The sequence below is a fragment of the Penicillium nucicola genome, assembly GCF_028828085.1.
Source record: "Penicillium nucicola strain IBT 29836 chromosome Unknown utg000001l, whole genome shotgun sequence".
Taxonomy (NCBI): Eukaryota; Fungi; Ascomycota; class Eurotiomycetes; order Eurotiales; family Aspergillaceae; genus Penicillium; species Penicillium nucicola.
This window is the reverse complement of record NW_026643125.1, coordinates 3,162,943-3,187,101: the sequence shown is the minus strand read 5'-3', so window position 1 is coordinate 3,187,101 and position 24,159 is coordinate 3,162,943. Positions and strand designations below refer to the sequence as shown.

Here is a 24,159-nt window from a genome sequence, read left to right as displayed (position 1 = left end):
ACTCCGAGGGGGTTGTCTGATGGGTGCGTTCGGGTAATGAGAGAGTTCGGAGGTGATGCGGGAGAGACGTTATCAGTTGGCTGATTAGCGGCGCGTGAAATTGACCCTTCACCACGCGTCGAATTACAGTGAGGCCATTACGATCATTGTCTGGCGTTTGTGCCTCTTGTATTTCGTGATTTATACCCCGAAGATCCTTATACGCTTCATTTCTACGCTCTCCAATGACTTGATTGAGACATGGGCGATCCCCGCCAAGGATGCAAATGGAATCATGGCGGCAACGAGGTTTTGTCCCCGACTCGGACTCGGACGAAGAAGATGGATTCGATTCGATTGAGGCCAAGAAGACAACTCTTGACAATGAATCTGATGGTCCCGATCTCGACTATATTTCCATCCCAATCCCTGCATCAACGCCGAACCTGAAGGAAGGGACGAACGGTTCATCGCAAGAGCCACATGAGCGGTGTGGTGCCGAGGATGGATCAATCACTCTTTCGGATGTCGAGGACCAGGCTCGTCGAAGACCGCTTGAGGAAGAACTTGGATTACAGCGGGCTACGGCGTCAAAAACCGAGGATGAGCAGAGAACGATGCACACAAAGTCCAAGGGAGGGGCTGAAGACAATGGGAAATCCTTTGACGAGTTCACGCCAGCTCGCCGACGAGGATACAAGACCTACGGGGCCCGGTCTACAGCTACGAAATCCAGGGATCGTCCCAGCAACGAGCTGCGCAAGACCCCAGCAAAGGACACAGACACCATATATGACTTTCCGGAGTCCTCCCAGGAACAAGAGGAAGCCTACTCGAAGCCTGAAAGCCAGGAGTCAACCCCTAAAGCTTCAAAGCCCAGAAGGCAGTCACTCACTCGAACTGTAATCGAGCCTCGGATTCCAAGGGCTAATATTCGCGTTGAGATCCCGAGATCAGTAAGCTCCTCGCCAGATGAGCTGAGTTTGATTCCTCTGCCTACCCGAAAGAAGACCCCTGTGGTAAATCGTGTCAAACCGAAAGTGGTATCACCCCAACCGGCACCCCTAGCACCGCTGCAAGCGAACTCAGACGATGACTCCCCATTATCTTCTGTACCGTCGTCGCTTGGCTCAGACTCCGGCCACGATTCCACGGAGACAGTAAATGTGTCTGATGGTAAACAGAACGGGGACGTACAGCCACAGACAACAATGATCTCCGAGCTACAAGATTCTCTAGATGATCTGTTGCCCCATCTAGATATCCCGGAAGACATTTTGCGAAAAATTCCCCAAGCAGAACAAAGAACGTTCCGAAAGCGCAATGCCATACAGCTGCAGCCATACTACCTGGAACAATTGAAATATGCACAGCAAATGAAAGCGCGAGGCGTAAAACCAATTCGTCAAGCTGCTCCTCCGCAGGCACAGCAAATCACCGATGAGAGCCAGGGGCAGGATTCATTTGACCCAAACGTTCCGCCCTCAAGCCCTCCACAAGAGGAATATCTTCCACCAGTCAGACCAGAAAGGCCACGAAACTCTGTCAGACAAAACCAGGGACATCATGACCCTGAAACACCCCGGGACCGGGAAGCGCATATGGCGAAACGAAGGAAAACCTCACACTCTGGCACACCTCGTGTACGCCGGGATCGTTTGCACAACCCGTCTAAACCTCGCGGAATCAGAGATGCAGGACCCAGGAACCAACCTGAACATATTGTTTATGATCTTTCATCTAGCCCGCCACACTCAGGCCGTCTATCTTCCGCATCGAAAACACCACGTGCATCAGTCGGATTTCGCTTTCCTCGCGGATGGACGCCACCATCCGGGGTCAAAAACCCCAAGGCCCAAGAAGAAGGTCTTGACAAGGACGAGCGAGCTGAGCCGGGATCTGACCACGATGAGGAGATACAATCTGTCTCCTCTAATAGTCAACCAAGTGACAGCGAACAGAACCAGGCGGAGGCAGAAGAACGCGCAATTCGACGAGAGCAACGGCGGATGCGTGGAGTCCTTCCTGCTTCATGGTTTAGGCTCGATCAAAAAGCCAAGGAAGATAAAGCAAAGCCTTCGCAACACGATCGAAATTTTGGGCACCGCCCAGATGGGAAAGGCGTTGCGCGGAAATTGATCCGGAGAGGTGACCGTTCGAAACCAGCAGCCACACAACAGTCAACCAGCCTCTTTGACCTTGGGGACTCAGATGATGAGGATGACGACCCCAATGACAACAATACCGTGCTTACCACAGATGAATCCAACCAAAGATTAGCTGGAAAAGCGCTCTCTGAAGATCCCTTTGCGCTGGAAGCAGGTGACATATCGGAAGACAACCGCATCGACTACATGTTTGCATCAGCCCCACGCAACTCTCCTGGAACGCAACAAAATCGGAAGAGCCTAAAGAGACCGAAGCCGAAAGAAGGGGTGGCTCGTGAGGAAAGACAGCGAAAGAGGCCCAAGCAAACTCGGATGACTGATGCCTCATACGGAGCACGAAGAACGAAGAAATCTTCTACCGTTTCGCGGCCACGACTAGGCATATTGGATGCACCAGATGTTGCCACAAAATCTCGCAAAGAGCAGCCACAGTTCCTCAGGGTTGCAGCAAGGAATGCTCGCTCCCGCCGAGATGGTGGCAGACAAAGCCCCTCTCAAAAGTTCTTGAAGCTGGCCTCGAAAGCTGATACAATAGATGTAAATGAGTCCTTGCGAGATTGGAAGAGGGGAGCAATTCGGCAGACTAGAATCAGCCCACCGCAGCCTAGGGCTCGCAAGCGTCAGCAAGCTCCAAAGAAGCCGTCAGCTCCTGGATATCGTGCTGTATCTACCGCTGGTCACGCCCGAAATACTCGAATTACCAGTCGCTTGCCCCCGGAGGAAGATGAGGTTGTTCCACATATCTATCCTGCCGAGGAGACAAACGCATTGCCTGAATCTGGGCCAATATCAGTCACATCGAACCAAACAGCTGAACTAGAGTCTTCGTTTCGCCGTCAGCCAGTGCAGCCAGAGCAACGTGGACACACCTGGGTTATTCCTAGAAATACTGCAATTACTTCTTTGAAGAGGAATGTCCCTCGACCTGCCGTAACGAGCTCGGCAGCTCCTGGCGGGAGCAAGAAATTGACAGCGGCTGCTTTCAATCAGTCATTATCTCAGATCAATCGACATTATCGTCACCAACGCACTTCTCAAGGGAACAGACCTAGCCTGACTTTGGATCGCTACATCACTGACAGTGGACCCCCAACCGGAAGGTTCAATCCATCATTCAAACCTCCAATTGCACCTTCCTTTGAGCCAAAAGCCCAAGCGCAAACCCAGAGAGCGCTTGTTCATCGACGACGACCGAAAAAACATACTCCAAATCGCATAAATCTTGACAATGATGATTTCCGCCAGACCCAAGATGCCGCTTTGTTTGTATCTGAGGATCAAGAAACTCCTATCATAACCCAAGTCGAAGATTCACAACCTGCATCTTTGAGTGCTGGTGGTCTTTTCAATTGGCACCGCTTCTATCCGGTTGACTTCGGTGTACCATCCTTACGTGACAACACATTCCTCCATGAATCAACCTTCCTAGGAAGCGGGGAATTTTCGCGCTCGTTGCAGGTCACAAAGCGTGACTTGGACGGGGATGCTGGTTCATTCTCTATTGTTGCTAGGGATCAGACCTATCAATGGAGCAGCTGGAATGACACAGTATCATCTGAAATGGGCAATGTCTTTGATGTGATAATCGACAACATTGAACGAAGTGCTACTACTTCTCCAGAAATGGGTATCACAGCTGCCCTAGGGGTAGCATCGCGCCTATACAGGCTGTTGATCAAATACCTCACGGAAAACCTCGTGTTCATTGACCCCGTTGACCGAACCAGTTTTATCACCAAAGCTACGGGGCTGGTCTCTGCGGTAAGAGATCCCTTGGTAGCCTTTCTTTCCAGTGACGAATACAACAAGAATGGTCTCGTCAAGATTGCTTGCTTCAACGTGGTTTTCTCGAACCTGATCTACCAGATTGCTTCTCACCAGCTTGTCAGTCCTGCTCTTGCCGTTGAAGCACAAGGCCTTGTTAGAGTTTCTGCCAGAGATGTTGCGGGATTGATCATATCTGATGTTGGTTCCGCCGATTTCAAAAGATTCTTGGATGAAAACAACAACACCGAACGTCGCGAATCAGGCCTTCGTGATGAAAATCCATATGTGGAGGCTTATGTTGTGATGAAACACTTGCTTCGCAGCTCAGAGCAATACAGCGGCTGTTTTGAGGATCTGCAATTAGAGACCTTCAGCAGTAAATTCATTCGCAATGAAAAGGATGTGAACAATCTAGAAGCTGGATGGCGTGGCCTGTTTACAGTTCTGCCTTTTAACGAGATAGATCAGCTCGGCATCGGGCAAATCGGATATCAATTCACACTTGTCCATGACAACTGGAAATTGGTCAAACGGCTTCTTTCTCCTGCGCTGAATCTCTCTGAGGCGACCTCTATGACCCAGCCTTTCTCATACAACGGCTACTGTCGAATCCTCTTTCACCGGTGTCACCGTCTCATCAATTCCTGGGGATGGCGAGAATGCAAACCAATTCTGGACACGCTTTTCGACTTCTTCGCGAAAAACACTCTGTATAACCTGAAACTTGAAGAAGCCCGTGGGTCACCCTCATTTCTTGACGAACTCGATGGCAACCCTTCTCTGGACGCCCGAGTTGGAGAACCGTGCTTCCACACATTTCTCAAGATAGTAGCAAGTGGTTTACGTTTCCTTGCGAAGAGATATGACAAGAAAAAGATTCGAAACTTTGCCTGGCGTTTGTTACCAAATCATGGCCGCGTGTATCCAAAAGAGCAACCGTTACGACACGAGGATCTCGATGCCCTTAGAAATCACCATGATCTTCTCAGCACTCTGTACTGGGCTGTCCCTGATGGCTGTCGTCCTAGACTGGAGACAATCCGCAATCTCGTTCACCCTGCCACCTCACATCGAGAAGCGTGCAGTATCAGTTTGCGCTCTTGGTGCCGACTCGTTCGCTTCAAACTTTCTACAGACGAGGAAGTCTCCGGTCTCGATCCGTTCGGCGACTGGTATGGCTATTTCGTATCAGAGCTACAACAACAGCATGCATACGCCCGCAAAGAGATTGAGTCTCAAAGTACTGGCAACAACGGTGTCTCCCAGCAGCTCATTGAGCGCACAATCTCTCAGAATCAACGGCAGATCGAGACCCTGTTGAGCACAGCGCTTGTCGGGCTGCGCTCTGCCATTGAGCATGCACCCAGATTGGAGCATGCACATCGGCTGCTTTTGAAGACACCGTTTGACTCGATTATTGGACTCTTCAACCCCAAGCTTTCACGGGTGAACGTTGTTGTATCCGAGGCTTTGCAGGTGCTAGTGGTGTACACTCAGAAGGATGCTCCCGCTGCATCGGTAGCAGAGGCTCCGGCGGCAATGATAACTGATGAGGATAGTCAAGAATTTGGGGATTGGACTGATATCGAGGCTGTCTGGGAACAACAGACAGGGCAGCAGACTTCTCCAAGTGAAGCAGTGAATCATGTGGAGAGGACATTACATCCAATTGTGTCTCAGCTCGTTTCTAATTGCTTCGGCGAAGATCACTGTCCGGAAGATGCCATTCTCCTCAGCGTAGTGAATTGTTGGACTTCTATCGCGCAGGTTCTCGTTCGCCATAGACTTCGAAACTGGGACAACTATTTGAGTGAATTTGGCGACGATTCCTGGTCACGGCTTCGACAGACGGTTCAAACGAGAAAGTTTGCTCCACAATTTCTTGCAGCTTGTATTGAGAAAGACTCGCAGATTGTATTTGATTGCCGTATTCAAGTTATGGGCACATGGATGACATCGCTGGTTGAGCGTTCCTCAATGCTGAAGTTTCAACATCGACTTACAGAGGCCCTGTTGAACGAAAGCCCCAAAGACCCTTTACTCAGGAATCTTCCGTTTTCCAAGGACAAACAGGACCGGTACACAATTACATTGGAGGAGATCGGTTCTCGCAGACTCTCTTTGATTTCAAGTCTCTCATCCAACATGCGCGAGCAGCTTCAAAACATGGAGTTCACCGGAGACCGGAACTTCTCAGCGACGAAACAAGAGTATTCCGAGATACTTCAGCGGGTGATGACTTCTATGAAAGACAACTATCGAGAGCTAGGAAACGGGACAGCACACGCCGCCCAAGGAGCATATGTCGGCTTTGTGCATAGCGTCATTGGTTTCCTCCAACAACACACCAGCGATATCAAGCCTATAGATCCCTTCTTCACAGATCCTGCCTCATTCCCCTTACCATCCAATGACCCACGCTACATCGTTGCCAAGCTGAAACGTTACGAACCAAAGCTATCTTCCAGCTCGGAAATCCAGACTCTGACTGGTTTCATCCAAAGCATTTCCGAACGCGCCGTCATCGACGGCCAACAGGACTACTTGGTCAATCAAATCCACACATCGATGAAGAAAAACTACGAAGCTGGAAACCCAGATAAGCCCACCCTCCGCGCCACACTCCTGCAGTGTGTATTCCCAGCCTATCTCGAAGAAGCACTTGGCAACCGTGCCGCGTGGCTACTCAGCCGTCCCATCGCCCAAACAATCACACTGGTGTTCGACGACTTGATTTGCAGCCTGAACACCCTGGACCCAGCCTCTGTATCATCCGTCGTCGACATGATCACCGTTGTGTTCCAAGCATCCAGCAAGGCAATGTCCAGCCTGGAGAACCGCCGCCACCGCCTATCAAATCCGGCAACCCTAGCAATGCTCGCCGTATTCATGGACATGATCTCCTCTGCTCTCCCAGTAGTAGACTACGTCAACAGGGCGACAGGCTCCGGAGAAGAAATCTTCCCGCTCATCAAATGGTTCCGCGATTTCACTAAGGCTGTGACCGCCCATCTACACAACACGGAGTCAAGTGCAGGCTTACCAGCGAGTGATACCCTCCTCGTGTTCCCAGACGCACCAGACACTTCGTGTGGCAAGGGATCGGATCTCTTCCGCCAAGCTCACTCTCTCACCTCCAAGGACCTTCAAATCTATCTCCGAAAATGGTCTTGGCACCAGGGCAAGTATTATTTTACCCGTCCGGGACATGAGTCTCAGGAAATCGGAATTGATGCTGATGTTGTTGCTTTGATGAACAATCAATCGGAAGCATTAAAGGCTTTCGAGGAGGCAGTGAGTGCATTTGTACATCGGGCTGAGGTTTTGGAGTTGCTGTTTTAATGTTAACGTGACTATTTTTTTGTATGCTGCATTCATGGCGTTGATAGGGTGCGACAAAGTAATGCATTACGAGTATCTACAGTAGACATTTCCCGCAATATTACCATGTACCAGTATCATCATGAATTCTCCTTCATTCTTCCAAAATCCATTTTGTAGAAAATAGGATATAACTTACTAGATGCTTCAACCAACAAGTTAACTACTTTATACGAAGAGGGACTAGCGCCAGATTGGCTATGGTGCACTTATCGAGGACAACGCTAACCATTCCCAGCATGTTAGCTCAGGGGAAGAGCGCCGGGCTCATAACCCGGAGGGTATGTTTCACCGACTCCATCAATTACCAAGTTCATTCAACTAACATTCAACCAGACCCTGGATCGAAACCAGGACATGCTATGTCTATCTTTTTTTTCTCTTTTTCTCCATCATACTATTATTTCTTTAGCCGTGCGCTTTGGAATTACTACTGATTTTTTTAAAGCTAGTGGTGTAAAAAAAAAGCAATATCTAAGCCTCATGCTATTCATGTCTATTTGACAATTTGACAATCTATGAAGTGGCCTTTGTTCATGTGAATTACATGTGAAAGCGACAAATGGAAAAGGAAAAACTTCAAAAAGTTTTGCTTTGCTCATGGCACGAGAGACCGATCAAACTTATGCCACCGGAGAGAGCGGGAAATGGTAGAAAACAGAACAGAATACGCGGACATTAATTATAAAATGGACAAGGAAGAGAAGACGAAGTTATGGAAGCGCTGGAGTAGAGTGAAAAAAAAGAGGCGAAAGAAGGCCAGACACGATCATTCAAGATTTACCAAGCCTTTCGCATTTCCTCCACTGAACAGGAAATTGAAGCAATTATTCGCCAGGGGTGGCCTTGCTCATGCTAATCAGACGCTTCACACCGACCTGGAATCCATTTTGATTAGTTATCAATTCAGATGACAAGGGGTGAAAATCAAAGGTTGACTCACCATCCAATTGCCACACTCGTCATTCCGGTTAGTAACGATAGCCACCTGGATAGACTGAGCAGCGGCGTAATCACGAGCCTGGATTGCGCCAGCCAGGTTCTTCATATCCTCAATGGTGTTAGGCTTGAGCAGGTCCTCGTTATTCAGGTGGTCAAAGAGGATGTTCAAGCGACGCTCAGCATCGTCGACCTGGACCTTGAATGCCGCGGGAGCTCGGGACTTGACACGCGCCATATCTGCTGACAGGATATCGAAGATAGGCTGTGCGTTGGCGGGGATATGGGAACGGTCACCGGCGGCTGGTTAGATGTCAGTTTATCAGGTTTGCAGTACTCGATTGGAAGTAGCTTACGGTATTTGGGAGCCGGGGGTGCCACATGTTGCGGCTGGGCCGGCATAGGCCGAGATACCTGGGGTGGCGGAGCGACTGCCTGTGCCATAGGAGGAGGCTGGGTGGCGATAGGCGTGCTAGGCGCATATGGGTTTACGGGAGGGGGCTGTGAAACCGCCTGGGGGGCATATGGCGAGGAGGCAGCCTGGGGAGGGGGAGGCACCGGGCCACGGGTTTGGAGTTGCGGGCTGGCGGCCTGAGAAGCCGGGCTCGGTGCGTACCGGTTGGTTGGTGGTGGCATGCTGGGAGGGGCATTGTAAGGCGAGGGTCCGCGAGGAATTGATGCCGGAGGAGCCATGGTTGATCCCGGAGCACCCATCGGCGGTGACCGGGGAAGGCTCGCGTATGGGTTGGGAGGCGGCGGGGAAGGTCCAGGGATGTTGGATGAAGGCGGCGACATCATACGCGGGGGAGGCATTTGTCCCACCTTAGGCGGAGGGGGCACAGATGGTGCCCGGGGAGCGCCAACCGGAGGGGGGCCAGCAGAGGGAGGTCCTTGGCTCAGAGTCGGAGACTGGTTGGGGAACGGAGAGGCGATGGGTGCAGTGGCAGCGGCAGGGGTTGAGCGGCGGGGTGTAGGAGCCTTGGCAAAGCCCTCAGGCAAATCATTCCACGCAGGAAGGCCGGTAGCCGTGGTATATGTGGTGATGGGAGGGTTGGCCGGCGACTGGTTAGAAGCACGGGGAGGGGGAGGCACACCAGCACCTGCGGGCTGTCCACCGAATGCAGATTGAGGAGCATAGGCTGTGGGTCTCATGCCTTGAGTTGGCTGATATCCAAGGGATGCAATATTGGGCTGCTGCGGCTGGTAAATGTTGGCCTGTTGCGGGAGAGGCTTGAAGGCCGTTGGCTGAGGTCCAGGGGATGCAAGGTTGGGTTGCTGCGGCTGGTAAATGTTGGGCTGTTGTGGGAGAGGCTTGAAGGCGGGCTTCGCTCCAACAGCGGCCTGCACCTTCTGCGGTGCCTGTCTGGTGGCTAACCTGATACGGTTGCGGGCTAGTTCAGCCTCAGGGTGCTTCTCAGGGACAAGATCAAGGTACTTCTGAGCGACTTGCAGACGTCCGTGGGTAGCGACAACATCGGCATATTCGACGTACTTGTCGTATAATACACTCAAGCGCCACTGGGAGTCCTTAGACCGCTCTGTATCCTGGAACTTGGTGACTTGACGGAAGATAGTAACCTTCTCAATCAAGCCCTGCAAAGCGCGGACGTGAATAGAAAAGCCAGAGCCATTGGTACTGGTCTCAATTCCCTTTTGCTCGTTCTCACGGAGCTCTTCGACCCAAATGGAGACAACCTTCTCAAGCTTCGAGCCGGCCAAGAAACAGAAAGAAGCATCCTTGCGGGCACTCTTATCCTCTGTACCCTGAACTTGCTCCAGAAGGCGGTCACCAAGTGCATCGCAGAGATCAGGGAATTCCTTCTCGTCGGCAAATGTGCACAAGGCAGCCATTACTTCCTTCCAGTTGGACAAATCCGCATTGTGAACAACATCCCAGAGGTTCTTACCAACAATAGATGCGAGAAGACGCATATAGTTGGGACCACCGGCTTGCTTAGAGAAGTAGTGTTCCTGAGCCTTCTCGATGCACTTGGGACCACCACAGATGGCAATCATGAATGCGTCAGACATACGGTCCTCGCGGAGGGCAACATCCAAAGCCTTCTCAAACTCACCAAGAAGCAGAGCACGAGTGATCTGCTGCTCTGCCTCAGTCTCAGATCCATTGAAGATCTGGAAGGGGTTGTTGGTCTGGGCACCCTTGGAAGCAGCCAATTCAGACAGGAAGCTGTCATCTTCGGGGTTGGCTTCGAACATAGATTGCAGGCGCTTGTGCTTCTTAGCTCCAGCTGGCTTTTCGGCAACTCCGTTAGCCTCAGCTGTTTCCTTCTTGTCCAGACCAAGCTTTGAGAGGCTATCAGCAGCCTCATCAGCAGCCTGATCCTGGAAGCCCAAGTACTGGACCAAATCCTTGCGGGGGTTGGCGGAGATCAAAGCCTGCATAACCTTCCAGTCTGCCTTTTCTTCCTCGCTGGCGGCATTTGTTGCGCGAGTTTCACAGAGTGTCTTCAGATCACCCTCCTTCAGAGCATTTTCAAAGGCTTCGGTGGCATTTCCAACGCTCTCATCAACCTCGAAAGGCGTGATCTTAATCTTGGACACACGAGAGTCCTTCTCGCTGCGGCCGAAAGAAACAACCCGGCCACCAAATCCAAACGTAGCGCCACATGGCCGTTCGAGCCAGCGAGGGGCCTTGGGAAGAGTAAATTTGGAGACTTGAGGCTGTGTTTGGGCCTTGTTGAAGAAGTCCTCGCCGTCCAAAGCTTGGTTGTGGTCGGCGATAGCCTGAGCATTGTCGGTCTTCGTGTTCTGCAGGGTTTGGACCGAGATCCTTCCGTCGAACGAGGCGGTAGCAAAGAAGTTCGGGTTGTGAGGGTTCCAGCGAGTCTGGAAAGTCCAGTTCGTGACAACGGGGAACTCTCCGTAGGCCGTGCCGTCCTGCGGGTTCCAGCAGATGTTGCGATTGTCCTTACCAGAAGAAAGAAGAAGACTGGGGTCATGGTCACACCATGAAAGCGAAAGAACACCTGACTCGTGGCCCTTGAGTGTCTACAAAGGCACATTAGCATTCAATCTCTATAGCGATGATTAGTTAACGTACTCGCTCGGGGGCGTGGGAATTGCGCAGATCCCACACGTAAAGATATGGGTCTGACTCAAGAGGTGTCGATGTTATAAGCTTGGTGGGCTAGACACAAGTTGTTAGCAAGACTGTTTTGGGAGCATCAATAAGAAACAGGGCTCTTTACCTTCTCGGGATCCCATGCAACTGCGCTGACAGCCTTGCGGCCCATGTTGTTCAATGTCAGACTTTCCTTCTTGGTCTTGACATCCCAGACTGTGACAAAACCGGCGCTGCTACCCGTAACCAAAATGTGAGGAACCTTCTTGTTCCAGTCCAAGCAGTCGATATCGTCTGTGCGGGCAGCATTGTTACCCAGGCGGAATGGATTCTCGAGATTGTTAAGGTCTGAAATGAACAGCTCTCCTTTCGCACCACCGGTGGCGAGAAGGTTCGAGTGTTTAGGGTTGAACTGGAGGGCCTTGATGGCGCCGCTGTGCTTGGTCGTCCTTGACATCAAAGCATCGCTGGAGAATCGGTTAGCAAGTCTCGAGGATGGTCGGGTATGGATGTTCCACCAACCTAGATCCAGCAAGTAGCTTATCGGCGTTCCATAGATCCAACGATCCATTCTCCAGACCACCCGCAATGATACCACGTGTGCTGTCTTCGGAGGTAGTCCAGGCGAGATCGTTGAAGCTAGATAGATTATTGTGTCAGCAGCGCATTCCCCCATCAATCCCTGAACGCCAATCATACCCAGAATCCGTATCGATCTTAGCTAGCGGCTGCAGCTCTTCACTCGCGTCCTGGCGATCGAGACCCAGATCCCAGAGTTCGAGACAGGTCTTGTTTGAGAAGTCGGCATCGACAGCTCCAGCGCGGGTTCCGGTGGCGATCAATGGTGATGCGGCACCAGGCGACCAGGCGAAGGTGGCCGTCCTTGGGATTTCCCTCAGACGCACCATGATGATGGTATGGGGAGATATGTTTTGATAATGGAGACCAATAGATCAATGGAAAAAGGAAAGGAAAAAGAGCTTTAATAAAGGAAAACAAACAAGAATCACCCCCTATGAATAATTGCCAACGGGGTGATGTTCTAGAGGTCCCAAGTATAGTAGTAAACCAAGTGGCCTCCTGGACTTGGAGGGACCGGGGAACTCGCGCTAAACTCTTTCGAGACTCGCCAAAACACCCCGAGGCTTGACCGGCACGTGATATCCAGTTCCGCTCTTGGTGAACGAGTCTTGATCGTAAGGTACAGCTTTGAACACACCCACTCTATCTGCTTTTTCTCTCCGGTGATCTTCACACCGGTCGCATTGTTGCCTATATTCCAGCTTTGCAAACACCAAGCCCAAGCGGAACAGCACAACATGACCGACACCACTCGGTTGAAGAGCACCGTCTATGTCGGAGGACTTGACCAGTCAGTAACTGCGCACACTCTCGCAGAAGCATTTGTTCCTTTTGGCGAAGTTGTCGATATTTCGTTACCCAAGCCGGATCAGCCGAACTCCACCGACCTCCACCGTGGATATGGATATGTCGAGTTTGATTTACCCCAAGACGCCAAAGAAGCCATCGACAACATGGACGGCAGCGAGGTCTACGGCCGAACCATCAAGGTCGCTCAAGCAAAGCCACAGAAGGATGCCAACGAAGGATTAGGGAGCAAGACCGCAATCTGGGAACAGGTTCGTGGAACTCGATTTTATATCTGGTCGCATTCAGAACTAATCTTATTCTCTACAGGAGGGCTATTTGGCCAAGCATGCAGTCAGCGAAGAGGATCGGGAAGCTGCCGAAGAGGCACAAGCAGCCAGCAATCGCCCGCAAGACCCGATGCAGGGCTTGGAAGAGCTAGATGTTGCCGGGCCAAAGGCCGAGTGAAGCATGCTACAATTTACGATAGCTACGACGAAAATGACAAACAAAAAAGCACAAGCTCAATCCGAAATATGACACTACTATTTGCCACAAGTACACCATCAGGAACCAGGCTCGCGAAATCGGAATATGTACACGGGCTCCCGAACCCGAGCCCGTTCCTTTTTGTCTTCGCTGCTTTTTCTCAAATAAACCTGACGGCTTCGCATTCTCCTAATCAACAATACATGCGGCAGGAATTCCCAAAGCTGCGAATCGCATTGAGGAGCTCAAATAAACATGATGATACATTTAGTGCTCACGGCTCTCAGGGCTGTTGCGGTAAAGACGCAGGGTCTTGTCGGTCATCAGCTTCTTGCCACAAGAGTAGACGGCAGCGCCGAGGGCAACACTATAATCATGACAATTAGCATCAAGCTCGATCTCTGAGAGCAGATAGAACGCGAAAATTCGGGTATGGGTTCCGGGTTTGAGCGGGAAATCGTAGAGATGGGTTTAAACATACGCAAGAACGAATCCTAAATGTCAAAACAATGTTAGATTGATGGTTTGTCCTGGACGGTGGCAATGGTAGTGAGACATACCGATGGGGAGCAATTCTGGGGGAACACGCTTGAGCTGGCGCAGACGCTGGGAGATAGTGTGGGCTGTAGAGATAGGGTTAGTTCAATTGCGATTGCGACAGTCGCAAAGCCAGTCTAGGTGGATCATTGACCACCAGATCTCAGTGATCCAGGAGATTCATACCGGAGTGAGGCTCCTTCTGTAGCCAGGAGTTAGTAACCGAACCGATCGTATGATCACGCCCCCAACCTCGGGAGAAAGAAACATACCGGGGAAGCAAAGGCAAAGGCCCGAGTAGGCTGCATGCGCAGCATGCGAGTAGGGAACATGGCTGGAGAGAGTTGCTAGACGAAGTGCAAGCAAGAGTAGTAGTGGGATGAGGAGGTTGGACGGGCAGCTTTCCAGAAACGTGACTTCGGGTGTAAAAGCGAGAACGCTCAGTGGCTCTCGCTTGACCGCCCGCGGTCATACCCGGCACTTCACAGCTTCAATCACCCAACGTCGCTCCTCCCGGCTCACTTTCTCCCCTCCTCTCTGATCATACCACTCCAATTCTTTTTCTCCTGTGTTGTTTCTTCTGAAGCTACACATCGCAAATATGGGTGCCATTCCGGAAGCCGACCCCGATGAGGTTATGGAGACCAAGCCCTTCAAGTTCGTGACTGGTACGTTCTCACTCCCCTCTCCTGCGAAAACCGGGGTTAGTTGCCCAAATTAAGAGTCAATGGCTAACTGAATTGCAGCTGGTGCGTTTCTATCCGATTTCTGTCCGCTTGCTTCGCTTCGAGGATGCGTTTGGACGGTGTCCCCCCGATCGGCTGGTGAATGGTGAAATTGACAATTTTTGATTGAATCGCAGGCTACGACGCTCGTTTCCCCCAGCAGAACCAGTATGTGATTGTTGATTTGGACAATAAAATGCGATAGCTAACGTCTCCCCTTTTAGGACCAAGCACTGCTGGCAGAACTATGTCGACTACTACAAGTGCACCACTGCCAAGGGTGACGACTTCCGTCCCTGCAAGCAGGTATGACAAGCAATTCCAAATGGGAACATAGCCGTATCTAACCCGTTCCCCGACAGTTCTACCACTCCTTCCGCTCTCTGTGCCCCAAGGCCTGGACCGACCGTTGGGACGGTCAGCGTGGTACGTATTGAATCCTTGGTTGTGTTTTCTTTCGTGCTAACAATTAACAACAGAGGCTGGCAACTTCCCTGCTCACCTCGACAAATAGATAGCCAACGAGCATTTTGGGTTGGTTAAATGAGCTGTGTCAATTTTATGTATCGTCAAGTTCCAATGTACTCTACTGGGTTACGCGGGATACAGTCCCTATCTTCCTAGGTCAATTCATCAAGGCTAGAAAGGATGTCTATAAACCCGCCGTACTGCAAAGACGCCCCATGTTAGCTGGTGCTAGATGTAGTAATTAGGTTAATTTTTTATCATCATTGTAGACCTCCATGACCTGTGCCAGACGTGGCTTGCAAACGCAAATCGCTTGCGATGATATCTGGAAAGGTTACCAGGAAAGAGTTTGTCCTTGCGGAGATGCTGTTAGTGCGATTCAGTGTGTATCTAATTCTATATGATCCCAGTCTCCCAGCAAAATGTATCCACCACATCCTATACAGGGTAGGCCATGTGCGAGACGTGTTTTTCAACCCACTATGACCATTCAGGTCTCCAGTGAAAGAGACATCCAAAAAGCACTAGCTATATACAAGCTAAATTGATGCTCATAAGTCCCAAAAGTGCACCACCCAAACAGAAAATAACAAAAGATGGCAAAAGTCGTATATACCGAGAAATATTCGGGCAGAGGCGTAAATGAGGTTTTGAGAAGGCGAATGGATGAAAAGAGAGCCCGAAGAGAGATTGCGGCTTTGCATCTCTACCTCTATAGAGACTTCATCTTACGGTAAAGCTTCTTGTGCTCCTCAAGGAAGAGGAAAGTAGCAATGGTATGCGGACCCAGACGAATAAAGCTAGGCACCCATCCACGGAAAGTCCAAGCAAGACCTTCCTTGCGACAGATATCACGCAGAAGACCAACAATAGTATGACCCCGGCTCTCAGCAGGAGAGGCAGTCATAATGCGAGTCTTAATCACATCCACAGGACTGCAGACGGTAGTAGCGACGAAACCAGCCATGAACGAGGCAGTGAAGTGTGTGCCCAGGTTATCGGCCATACCGGCCTTCTCGATACACATGCGCTTAAAGGTATCATAGGAGGCGAGTTGCGAGGCAGTCATGAGAATCGCACGGGTGGAGTTAGGCCATACTCCACGGAAAAGAGAACCGAATCCCTCAGTCTTGGTCATCTGCACAAGTCCGTGGAATGCATGGCGGTAGTTGCGGCGCTGGGCTGGAGGAAGGGCTGCGTCGGATTGCATGCGGACGTTCATGACATCGGCCGGGTTACCGGCGATACCACCAATGAAGCCAGATACGCAGGCTATACCAACCAGGGACAGCATATTCGGTGCGCCGCCTGCTTCTGTGGGGGTGGCGAAGCGCGACTTCAGTTCTTCATATATACCAAATCGAGTTGTTGAGTAGGTCATTTGACGGAGAAGCGCGGCCGAGAGCTATAAATCCGGTCCAATTCGTCCCTTGTTAGCCAGCTGTTCGCTTCAATGGTCGTGCCCTGACATCTCTGCCTTGCGCGGGTCTTTGGGCCTTGCACATACACCACTGTATAATCCGGTGAAACCAGTATTCTTCACGATATGTCCAAATGTTCCAACCATTGTCCTCGGCGCATCAGGCGCGCGTGTCTGTAACCGAACCTATATTGCGACAAGGAATCTGTCAGCGTTCTGTGCTCGAAATCCCGGGTGGCCACAAAAGACCAAATCGTCTCGGATGAATGGCCGCAGCGTACCTTGACTAGAAACAATGTCAGTATACCAACGCGATCAGCTAGGAGTCAATCCACGTACCCAGATCCAACGGGTGTGTCACGGCTGCAGCAAAACATGACGCCGAACCTCCGAACCAAAACGGGTAATGCAGCTGCTTTGGTTTTGAGGGTGTTTGAACGGGCGCAACCCGGTGGGCAGGGGCCTCCATCATCTTGCCGCTGTCTGCCATGGTGACTGTAAACAAGAAAGAAAACACAAGGGGAAGAAGTTGCCCTTTTTTTTCGGACTTTGACGTAATTTCGCCAAATTCCACGGAGACAAATCAGACCCCCGATGACCCACTCGGCCCGGCTGCGCCAATCACGGCGTCGGTTATGTGTTTCCTTTGCGCCGAACAGCCTCTAAGGAACATACCACGCTGGGTCCCTGATGGCTGTAGATGTCTATTGCTCGGGGATTGAAATAGACACCGAGGCTAGAATTGCGACTATCATCTTACTTTGATCTCTGGGGACTTTACTCGGCTATGGCGTTCTTCGGTCTTATTGCGGTTTATTTGCGGTTTGTCGCGGGTGCTGGATAACCGAGGGACGAGCCCTGGAGGGGTGTAGAGGGGTGATAAATATCCACAAATCCCTAAAGTTTAGGTGAGACGATCAGGGTATAGCGTGTGTCGGTGTCCACAGTAAACACATGTGCTATTCAAATTGGACTGACATTGGGCTTGCTGAAGTTCCTGGCATTAGAAATTCGTAGTATACGGGGCGGGTGTGAGTGTATACTGTATCTTGGCTGGGGGCAAGACACAGCACATAAAAGCAATAAATATGGTGCATAATATAGGTCTAACCAAAAGGGCAAATGTTTAATACCATATGATGTTTCGAATTTCAAGATAATCCGCCAGATCAATTTGACATTAGGTAGACAAAATACCTAACTTAGTGCGTGTAATGCCACGCCACGGGCATTAGTCAAGGAATGCATTGGTAATTGACTAGACAGAGACAGATGTAGAGCTGTGGAGTACTCAATTTGCTCTATGCAGTAATGATTTGATACACACACCGAATTTCCTGCCTGGGATGCAGATTGATCTGCATCAGATATGATAATGTACTTCGGGGACTAATTTCCCCGACCCGAAGCTGTTTTGATAGACGTTAACCGCCGACTATTTCAGGCTCAACCAACCACAGAACTTACCACCAGAAATGCGGTTATTCGCAACAGGCCGAGCCCTGCGCGCCAGCAGTGGCCGCTGGTCAATTGCTTCAACCCGACCCCGAACCGCCATTCCGCGATCCCTCCCGCTGAAGCCGATCACCCTCACCCGCAATTGGAGCTCAGCCCCAGCCCGGCAAACCAATGAGCCAAAGAGCGCAGCTTCCCAAACATCAAAGCAACCCTCCAGCCTCAAGATCGAAGGCGACAGCTACAAAACCGATCAATGGACCAACACCCCCGACACAATTCTCTCCCACGTCGGGCGCCGCCTCTACCTCGACGAGAACCACCCACTCGCCATAACACGCAAGCTAATTGAAAGCCAATTCCCAGCGCCCAGCTACGGAAACTACTCAGAGAAGAACCCAGTCGTCTCCACAAAACACAACTTTGACGTCCTCGGTTTCCCAGCAGACCACCCAGGCCGCAGCCGCACAGATACATACTACGTAAACGACAAGACAGTTCTGCGCACGCACACAAGCGCCCACCAACAAGCCTACTTCCAACAAATTGCCCGCAATGAAAAGACCCGCCCAGAAGAAGTCGGGTACACCGTCATCGCAGACGTCTACCGTCGCGACGCAATTGATCGCAGCCACTACCCCGTCTTCCACCAGATGGAGGGCGCAATGCTATGGAAACGGCCAGCCACCAACCCACTAGCAGCGTCGAAAGAAACAGCCGCTAGGATCCTGGCTGATGTGGAGAAGATCCCCAAGCACGATGTTGTCGTCGAGGATCCTAACCCCACAATCCACGACCAGCGCAATCCCCTGCAGAGCGAGCACCACAGTGCCGAGGAAGTCGAAGCCGTGGCGGCGCACTTGAAGCGCTCGCTCGAGCGAATGGTCATCAAGATCTTCACGGAAGCGAGTAAAGCCGCAGCGGCCAGTAGCGGTGTCGACGCCGAGACTGAGCCGCTGAAGGTGCGCTGGGTGGAAGCTTACTTCCCGTTCACGAGCCCGTCGTGGGAGCTGGAGGTCTTTTGGCAAGGGGATTGGCTTGAGATCTTGGGATGTGGAGTTATCAAGCAGGAGCTATTGATTAACTCGGACGTGCCGGACCGGATTGGGTGGGCGTTTGGACTTGGTATTGAGCGGATTGCGATGCTGCTGTTTAACATTCCTGATATTCGGCTCTTCTGGTCCCGCGATGAGCGCTTCCTGTCTCAGTTCCGGGCTGGGGAGATCGCGCGCTTTGAGCCTTTCTCTAAGCATCCGGCTTGTTATAAGGATGTTGCTTTCTGGTTGCCTGGTGCTGCTGTGACTGGTGGTAGCAGTGCTGCTGGGGGCGCGGTGCCTTTCCATGAGAATGATGTAATGGAGGTTGTGAGGTTGGTCGGTGGGGATCTTGTTGAGGATGTTACTCTCATCGATGAGTTCACGCATCCTAAGACTGCGCGGAAGAGCATGTGTTATCGCATCAATTATCGCAGTTTGGAGAGGACCTTGACCAACGAAGAGACTAATGAGATTGATCTCAAGGTGCGGGAGAAGTTGGTTGGTGATCTTGGTGTTGAGTTGAGGTGATTTGGGGTTGGATCTTGTACTTCACTGTTACTATAGATGAATTTGTAAAATATAGCATTCCTCTCACAAGATGTACGTACGCCCTGCAGATATTCTCGCGAAGCTATCATGCATAGATTGAGGAGCTCAATCATCTTACCTTACTGGGAAATAGCTACATTATAAGCAGTCCATCGAAAGAGACATAAAACATCAGAGGCTTTTTTTGGCGCCTCCGAAGGTGTATATTGTACAGATGAGGAGGAGAGAGGTAGCAGAGGGTAGAGACCCAGATTGCACGAAACAAGTGAAAAGAGACCACCAACACGAGACAATCCGGACGCCTCCAGGCACATGCAACAAAAGTGTATCATACAACCGAAGTCAAGAGACTAGCAGAAAGATAACAAGGAAGGAAAGATTTCTCCCGGGTCCAAAAGCCAGCCGTATCCGAGTACAAAACCCTATCGTAATCATGATGTATGGTATATGGTACAGAGAAGGAAGATGAGGTAAAAAGGCGGAAAGAAGTAAAAAAGATTATAAGGTTATGTCGGAAGAAATTTAGGCGTTCTTGACGACACCGACCTTAGCAGCCTAGTAAAGAAAAGCAAGTCAGTCAAAATGGTCTTGAACATGAGCAGAAAAGTGGTACTCACCCGCAGAACGCGGCCGTTAAGGGTGAAGCCCTTGCTCTGGACGAACATGACATCGCCGTCATCGAGACCTTCGGCCTTGGCCATGAAGGTAGCCTCGTGCAGGTTAGGGTCGAACTTCTGGGTCTTGCCGTCGACCTTTTCGGCGGGATCGAAGCGCTCGAGACCGTGCTTCTGGAGAGTGTTCAGAAGGATGTGCTGGGTCATCTTGAGACCGGAGACGAGCTCAAGGAAGTCCTTGTTCTCCTCAGTCTTGGCAGCGGAGAGCTTGTCCGCGGGCACGGCCAGCAGCGCGCGGTCAAAGTTGTCAATGCTGTCAAGGAGGTCCTTGGCGAAACGCTGGATGGCGAAGTTACGGGCGCCATCCATCTCACGCTTGGTGCGCTCCTGGAGGTTACGGAAGTCGGCGACAGAGCGGAGGTACTTGTCCTATAGATGGAACGGTTAGATTGGGGATGCAGGGCTTGTAGCTCCGATGAAATACTAACCTTCAGGTCAAGCACTTCCTTGTTCTTCTCATCAAGCTCCTTCTGGACGGGGTTCTCGGTCTCGCCATTCTGAGCTTCCGATGCCTCCTTCTCTGTGGAGTAGCTGCGGATGGTCTGGGGAGCGAATGCCCGAATAGCTGGCACGCGCGATTGTGTTGTCTGCCGCAACGCCTGCGATGCGGGGGAAGAGGAGGAGATGATGGAGCGGGCGGCCTTGGCCTGTCTGAAGATGGATCGTTGGAACATTATGAATAGTGAGATGTGGAATTGAGAAGCTGGAGAGATTCAGTGACTCGGGATCTCGGACAAAATTCATCGGAATCACCTGACCGCCTTAAGGAAAAACGCAGGGCCGAGTGGACCTTCTTCTACTTTCTATTAGATCTATAGAAGCTCGACATTGTCGGGCGTCAATAAGGAGGCATGCACATATTGTTCAATATAAAGGGGTATTTTCTTATAGAAACCTTGATTAAAACGCATACAATGCACTTTCTCCAACCTGAGCTATATGATCATCTATGGTGATATATACATTTACTTCTGACACAGGACGTCATCATCTGGAAAGGACAATCATCTTTTCACGAAAAGTGTTCCTTATACGGTCGATATAGCCCGCATTCTATCCCCCATGGCTCTCTCCAATGCCTCACTGAAAGGAGCAAACACATCATATCCATGAGGAATAGCCGGATAAACATGAAGCTCCGTTTCAATGTTTTCCCTGGCAATCCGCGAGACGTACGTCAAGTTCTCCTCAAGGAACATGTCCAAAGTGCCAACCTCCAGGTATGTGCGCGGAAGACCCTTGAGCGTCGCCGCACGAGCTGGGGAAGCGTACTCTGACACGCGATCAGTTCCATAATCATCACCAAGGTAAGCAGACCAAGCAGTGATGTTTGCCTCATGAGACCAAATAAGAAGACCCTCCATGGCTGAAATCGGAGCAATGTTACGGTCATCCAACATGGGATAGATGAGCATCTGCTTTGCGATAGGAGGCGACAGACCACGATCCCGCGCCATGAGGTTGATAGCGGCGACCAGGTTTCCTCCTGCACTCTCTCCAAGGGTGATGATGCGCTTGGGATCGACTGAGAATTGTGCAGCATTCTCCTGCAACCAGACTAGTGCCGAGTAACCGTCTTCTGCTGGTGTCGGATAAGGATGTTCCGGCGCCAGTCTGTAGTCGACTGAGAATACTTGCACGCCGGACTTTTCAGCAAGTAAATCCTGGGCCTTTTTGAAAATCTGTGCGCTCCCCATGATCAATCCACCACCGTGGAATTGTAGAATTGCCGGCTGTGGTGTCGTGGTGTCGAGGTCTTTTCTCCAGTGCCGGTATACTGTAATGGCTTGTCCGTCATATGTTGGGATTTGGTGTTTTTCATTGTTGACATTGGTCGCTTCAGGGAGTAACGCCATCATTTCAGAAAAGCCAGGTTCCACTATAGCTCGAATGGAAAGCGGATTGCCTGGCTCGGGCTTGGGAGCGTTGCCTTTCGCTGTCAACACTTGAGCGACAGCTCTCTGGAAGGCTGGGTCATATTGAAGAGACATCGTGTGATTGTATGTCAAAGTTCAAGTGATTCTGGGTTACAAAAGAGTGCTGAATACCATTTAAATATTATGTATTGTCGATGATAAATACATTTGGCCCCCAAAGGGTCCGCGTATATAGTAATTCAAAAGTCTCCGCGAAGAGCCCGAAGCGGCCTCGGGGATCGGCTGAATCGATGCCGCAGAGGGCCCGACTTTCCTTGTTTATGACTCAGTTTATGGGACAACAGTCAAGAATTGATAAAGTGTTTCAAATGCATTGCAGATTATGCAAGTCTCAGAACCCCTGCGAAACCCATCTAGCCGATAGCCTCTCGAATTCTCGGAGACAATACATATTACTAACCATATACACGCGCCAATTTGACAACGCTAGTTCCATCACCAATGATCTCCTTCTCTTCCTCGAGTTCATAACCCCCCAACCGAGGCAGCAGCACCGTCCAGACATACCAATAGAGAACCCCGAAAAGGAGACTAGATTTATTAGTGATTTCCCCATGGATAAATACGATGATGCGAAACTCACATTCCAATCCCAACAATTGCATAGGTCGCATAGAAGAAATCAACGTCCCCTTGCCAATCAGGCGGTGGGATCCAGGGCGTTATTAACAGAGTCAAACAAACCGCAACTCGGAGCCAGACAGCCGGTAACCAAGCCTTAAAGGGCCGTGTCAGATCTGGCTCTCTATATCGAACTATAAGTAGACCGACGGTAACTGCCAGTGCAAAAATCTGTCCTGGATAACCCTCCAAATCTAGGATAAAGTTGTAGACGTCGCCCTGTGGTGGGAGAGCTATGACAAGGGCAGAGGGGATATAGTGCACAATCAGTCCCCCGAGCGGAGTGCCAAATGGTCTTGTTGACGAAAGGACATTTTGCCAGGGAAGGAACCCTTGCCGTGCTATCTCTTGGTTCACACGCGCCTATTGTGCCTACGTTAGTCTGAAGCTTGTGACTAGGAGGGACCAAGCCTACCAAGGCGAATGTCACCACCATCACATTCCCAGCTGCTGAAATGGCGATGGCAAGCGGGAAGAAGATCTTTCCAATATGATCCCCAAACAATCGTTCAAACAGCAATGCGCCCACCAATTCGCCGCTGTTTTTGATTTCTTCCAGGGGAATGACGAGGAAGTATGAAAGATTGGCCAAGGTATACAATGCCCCAGCTGTCAGCAGAGCAGTGGGACAAACGGTCTTCACTATACCGACTGGGTCATGCACTTCGTTGAGAACATTGTTCACGTTGCTTAGACCAGCATAGGAATAGTAGACTTTGAACAAAGCTGTCGAAAGCACACTCCAGCTCCAGTTGGAACCCTCCCACAATGCATCCCAAGAAAAGGAACTACCAGACTTGGTTCCCGGAGAAAAGTCATCAGTATTTCCAAAGAATTGGAGAAATACCACCCAGATCCCCGTCAAAGACATGGCACCAATAAGGAATATCTTCACCCATCCCAGAACATTCTGGATATAGATCCCAGTTCTCAAGAAGCCACCATGAACCACCGTGATGACCGTTAAAAGGCCAACCGCAAGCGCCTTATGCTGAGACTCAGTCGGTACAAGACCCAGTGCGAAGAAGATATACTTGGAGAAAATGATACAGTTGCTCGCCGTGAATCCCAAGAGCACCGCCTGGGTTGCTATGAGACTCGAGGCAAGAAACCGCGGTCGGGGATAGGTATACTCAAGGTACACCTATATACAGACACAGCAATTTAGCCAATGCAGCAGTTGCGTGTTATCAACGGCAGTTTTACCTTTTCCCCTCCTGACCGTGGTAGCATACAGCCGAATTCCATCGACACTGCCAGACCACAAGCTGATAATATCGTACCGACCAGCCATACTAGAAGTGTTAGTCCGATACTCCCGGCAGATTTCACGATCGAGCCTGGAGTAGCGAAAATGCCGCTGCCGATGACACGGGAAACGACTAATATGTATGCGCTTGACCAGTTGAGGCTTTTTCTGTAGGTCGCTCCTGGTAGGGTGTCGGGGAATGGCGTTGGGAGTTCTTCATGTGCATTTTCTTGTGGTTGGAGTGTACTTTGTGAACGAGCATCGGAGTGGCTTGGACCGAGAAGCGGTTGTGTTTCTTGGATGCCCATGGCGAG

The 24,159-nt window shown here is 50.8% G+C and overlaps 10 protein-coding genes across 10 annotated transcripts; 4 read left to right on the top strand and 6 right to left on the bottom strand.

Annotated features, from left to right (window-relative positions):
* Nucleotides 1-260: 260 nt before the first annotated feature.
* On the top strand, nucleotides 261-7,256 carry N7511_001197 (uncharacterized protein; the record flags this gene model as incomplete). The annotated part of the gene is made up of 1 exon (XM_057123622.1): nucleotides 261-7,256. The coding sequence occupies one exon, from the start codon at nucleotides 261-263 to the stop codon at nucleotides 7,254-7,256; it is 6,996 nt and encodes a 2,331-aa protein (XP_056989355.1).
* An 866-nt stretch (nucleotides 7,257-8,122) lies between these two features.
* sec31 (putative protein transport protein (SEC31)) lies at nucleotides 8,123-12,224 on the bottom strand (the record flags this gene model as incomplete). The annotated part of the gene is made up of 7 exons (XM_057123621.1): nucleotides 8,123-8,173; nucleotides 8,239-8,537; nucleotides 8,591-11,243; nucleotides 11,296-11,382; nucleotides 11,444-11,783; nucleotides 11,839-11,955; nucleotides 12,016-12,224. 7 exons carry the CDS (start codon nucleotides 12,222-12,224, stop codon nucleotides 8,123-8,125), a joined length of 3,756 nt encoding a protein of 1,251 aa, XP_056989354.1.
* A 411-nt stretch (nucleotides 12,225-12,635) lies between these two features.
* N7511_001195 (RNA-binding protein) lies at nucleotides 12,636-13,152 on the top strand (the record flags this gene model as incomplete). Its single annotated transcript, XM_057123620.1, has 2 exons — nucleotides 12,636-12,956; nucleotides 13,015-13,152. The coding sequence occupies 2 exons, from the start codon at nucleotides 12,636-12,638 to the stop codon at nucleotides 13,150-13,152; spliced, it is 459 nt and encodes a 152-aa protein (XP_056989353.1).
* A 288-nt stretch (nucleotides 13,153-13,440) lies between these two features.
* N7511_001194 (uncharacterized protein) lies at nucleotides 13,441-14,042 on the bottom strand (the record flags this gene model as incomplete). Its single annotated transcript, XM_057123619.1, has 5 exons — nucleotides 13,441-13,540; nucleotides 13,655-13,667; nucleotides 13,734-13,796; nucleotides 13,897-13,912; nucleotides 13,983-14,042. The coding sequence occupies 5 exons, from the start codon at nucleotides 14,040-14,042 to the stop codon at nucleotides 13,441-13,443; spliced, it is 252 nt and encodes an 83-aa protein (XP_056989352.1).
* A 269-nt stretch (nucleotides 14,043-14,311) lies between these two features.
* N7511_001193 (cytochrome c oxidase subunit VIb) lies at nucleotides 14,312-14,949 on the top strand (the record flags this gene model as incomplete). Its single annotated transcript, XM_057123618.1, has 6 exons — nucleotides 14,312-14,378; nucleotides 14,457-14,459; nucleotides 14,573-14,603; nucleotides 14,660-14,741; nucleotides 14,798-14,861; nucleotides 14,915-14,949. The coding sequence occupies 6 exons, from the start codon at nucleotides 14,312-14,314 to the stop codon at nucleotides 14,947-14,949; spliced, it is 282 nt and encodes a 93-aa protein (XP_056989351.1).
* Nucleotides 14,950-15,615: 666 nt separating this feature from the next.
* N7511_001192 (uncharacterized protein) lies at nucleotides 15,616-16,813 on the bottom strand (the record flags this gene model as incomplete). The annotated part of the gene is made up of 4 exons (XM_057123617.1): nucleotides 15,616-16,308; nucleotides 16,411-16,509; nucleotides 16,605-16,609; nucleotides 16,663-16,813. The coding sequence occupies 4 exons, from the start codon at nucleotides 16,811-16,813 to the stop codon at nucleotides 15,616-15,618; spliced, it is 948 nt and encodes a 315-aa protein (XP_056989350.1).
* A 985-nt stretch (nucleotides 16,814-17,798) lies between these two features.
* On the top strand, nucleotides 17,799-19,343 carry N7511_001191 (phenylalanine--tRNA ligase; the record flags this gene model as incomplete). Its single annotated transcript, XM_057123616.1, has 1 exon — nucleotides 17,799-19,343. The coding sequence occupies one exon, from the start codon at nucleotides 17,799-17,801 to the stop codon at nucleotides 19,341-19,343; it is 1,545 nt and encodes a 514-aa protein (XP_056989349.1).
* A 543-nt stretch (nucleotides 19,344-19,886) lies between these two features.
* On the bottom strand, nucleotides 19,887-20,712 carry grpE (mitochondrial nucleotide exchange factor MGE1; the record flags this gene model as incomplete). Its single annotated transcript, XM_057123615.1, has 3 exons — nucleotides 19,887-19,919; nucleotides 19,982-20,407; nucleotides 20,467-20,712. 3 exons carry the CDS (start codon nucleotides 20,710-20,712, stop codon nucleotides 19,887-19,889), a joined length of 705 nt encoding a protein of 234 aa, XP_056989348.1.
* Nucleotides 20,713-21,066: 354 nt separating this feature from the next.
* Nucleotides 21,067-22,029, bottom strand: N7511_001189 (alpha/beta hydrolase; the record flags this gene model as incomplete). The annotated part of the gene is made up of 1 exon (XM_057123614.1): nucleotides 21,067-22,029. The coding sequence occupies one exon, from the start codon at nucleotides 22,027-22,029 to the stop codon at nucleotides 21,067-21,069; it is 963 nt and encodes a 320-aa protein (XP_056989347.1).
* A 341-nt stretch (nucleotides 22,030-22,370) lies between these two features.
* On the bottom strand, nucleotides 22,371-24,153 carry N7511_001188 (putative methionine permease; the record flags this gene model as incomplete). The annotated part of the gene is made up of 4 exons (XM_057123613.1): nucleotides 22,371-22,506; nucleotides 22,559-22,959; nucleotides 23,012-23,740; nucleotides 23,803-24,153. The coding sequence occupies 4 exons, from the start codon at nucleotides 24,151-24,153 to the stop codon at nucleotides 22,371-22,373; spliced, it is 1,617 nt and encodes a 538-aa protein (XP_056989346.1).
* Nucleotides 24,154-24,159: the final 6 nt, after the last annotated feature.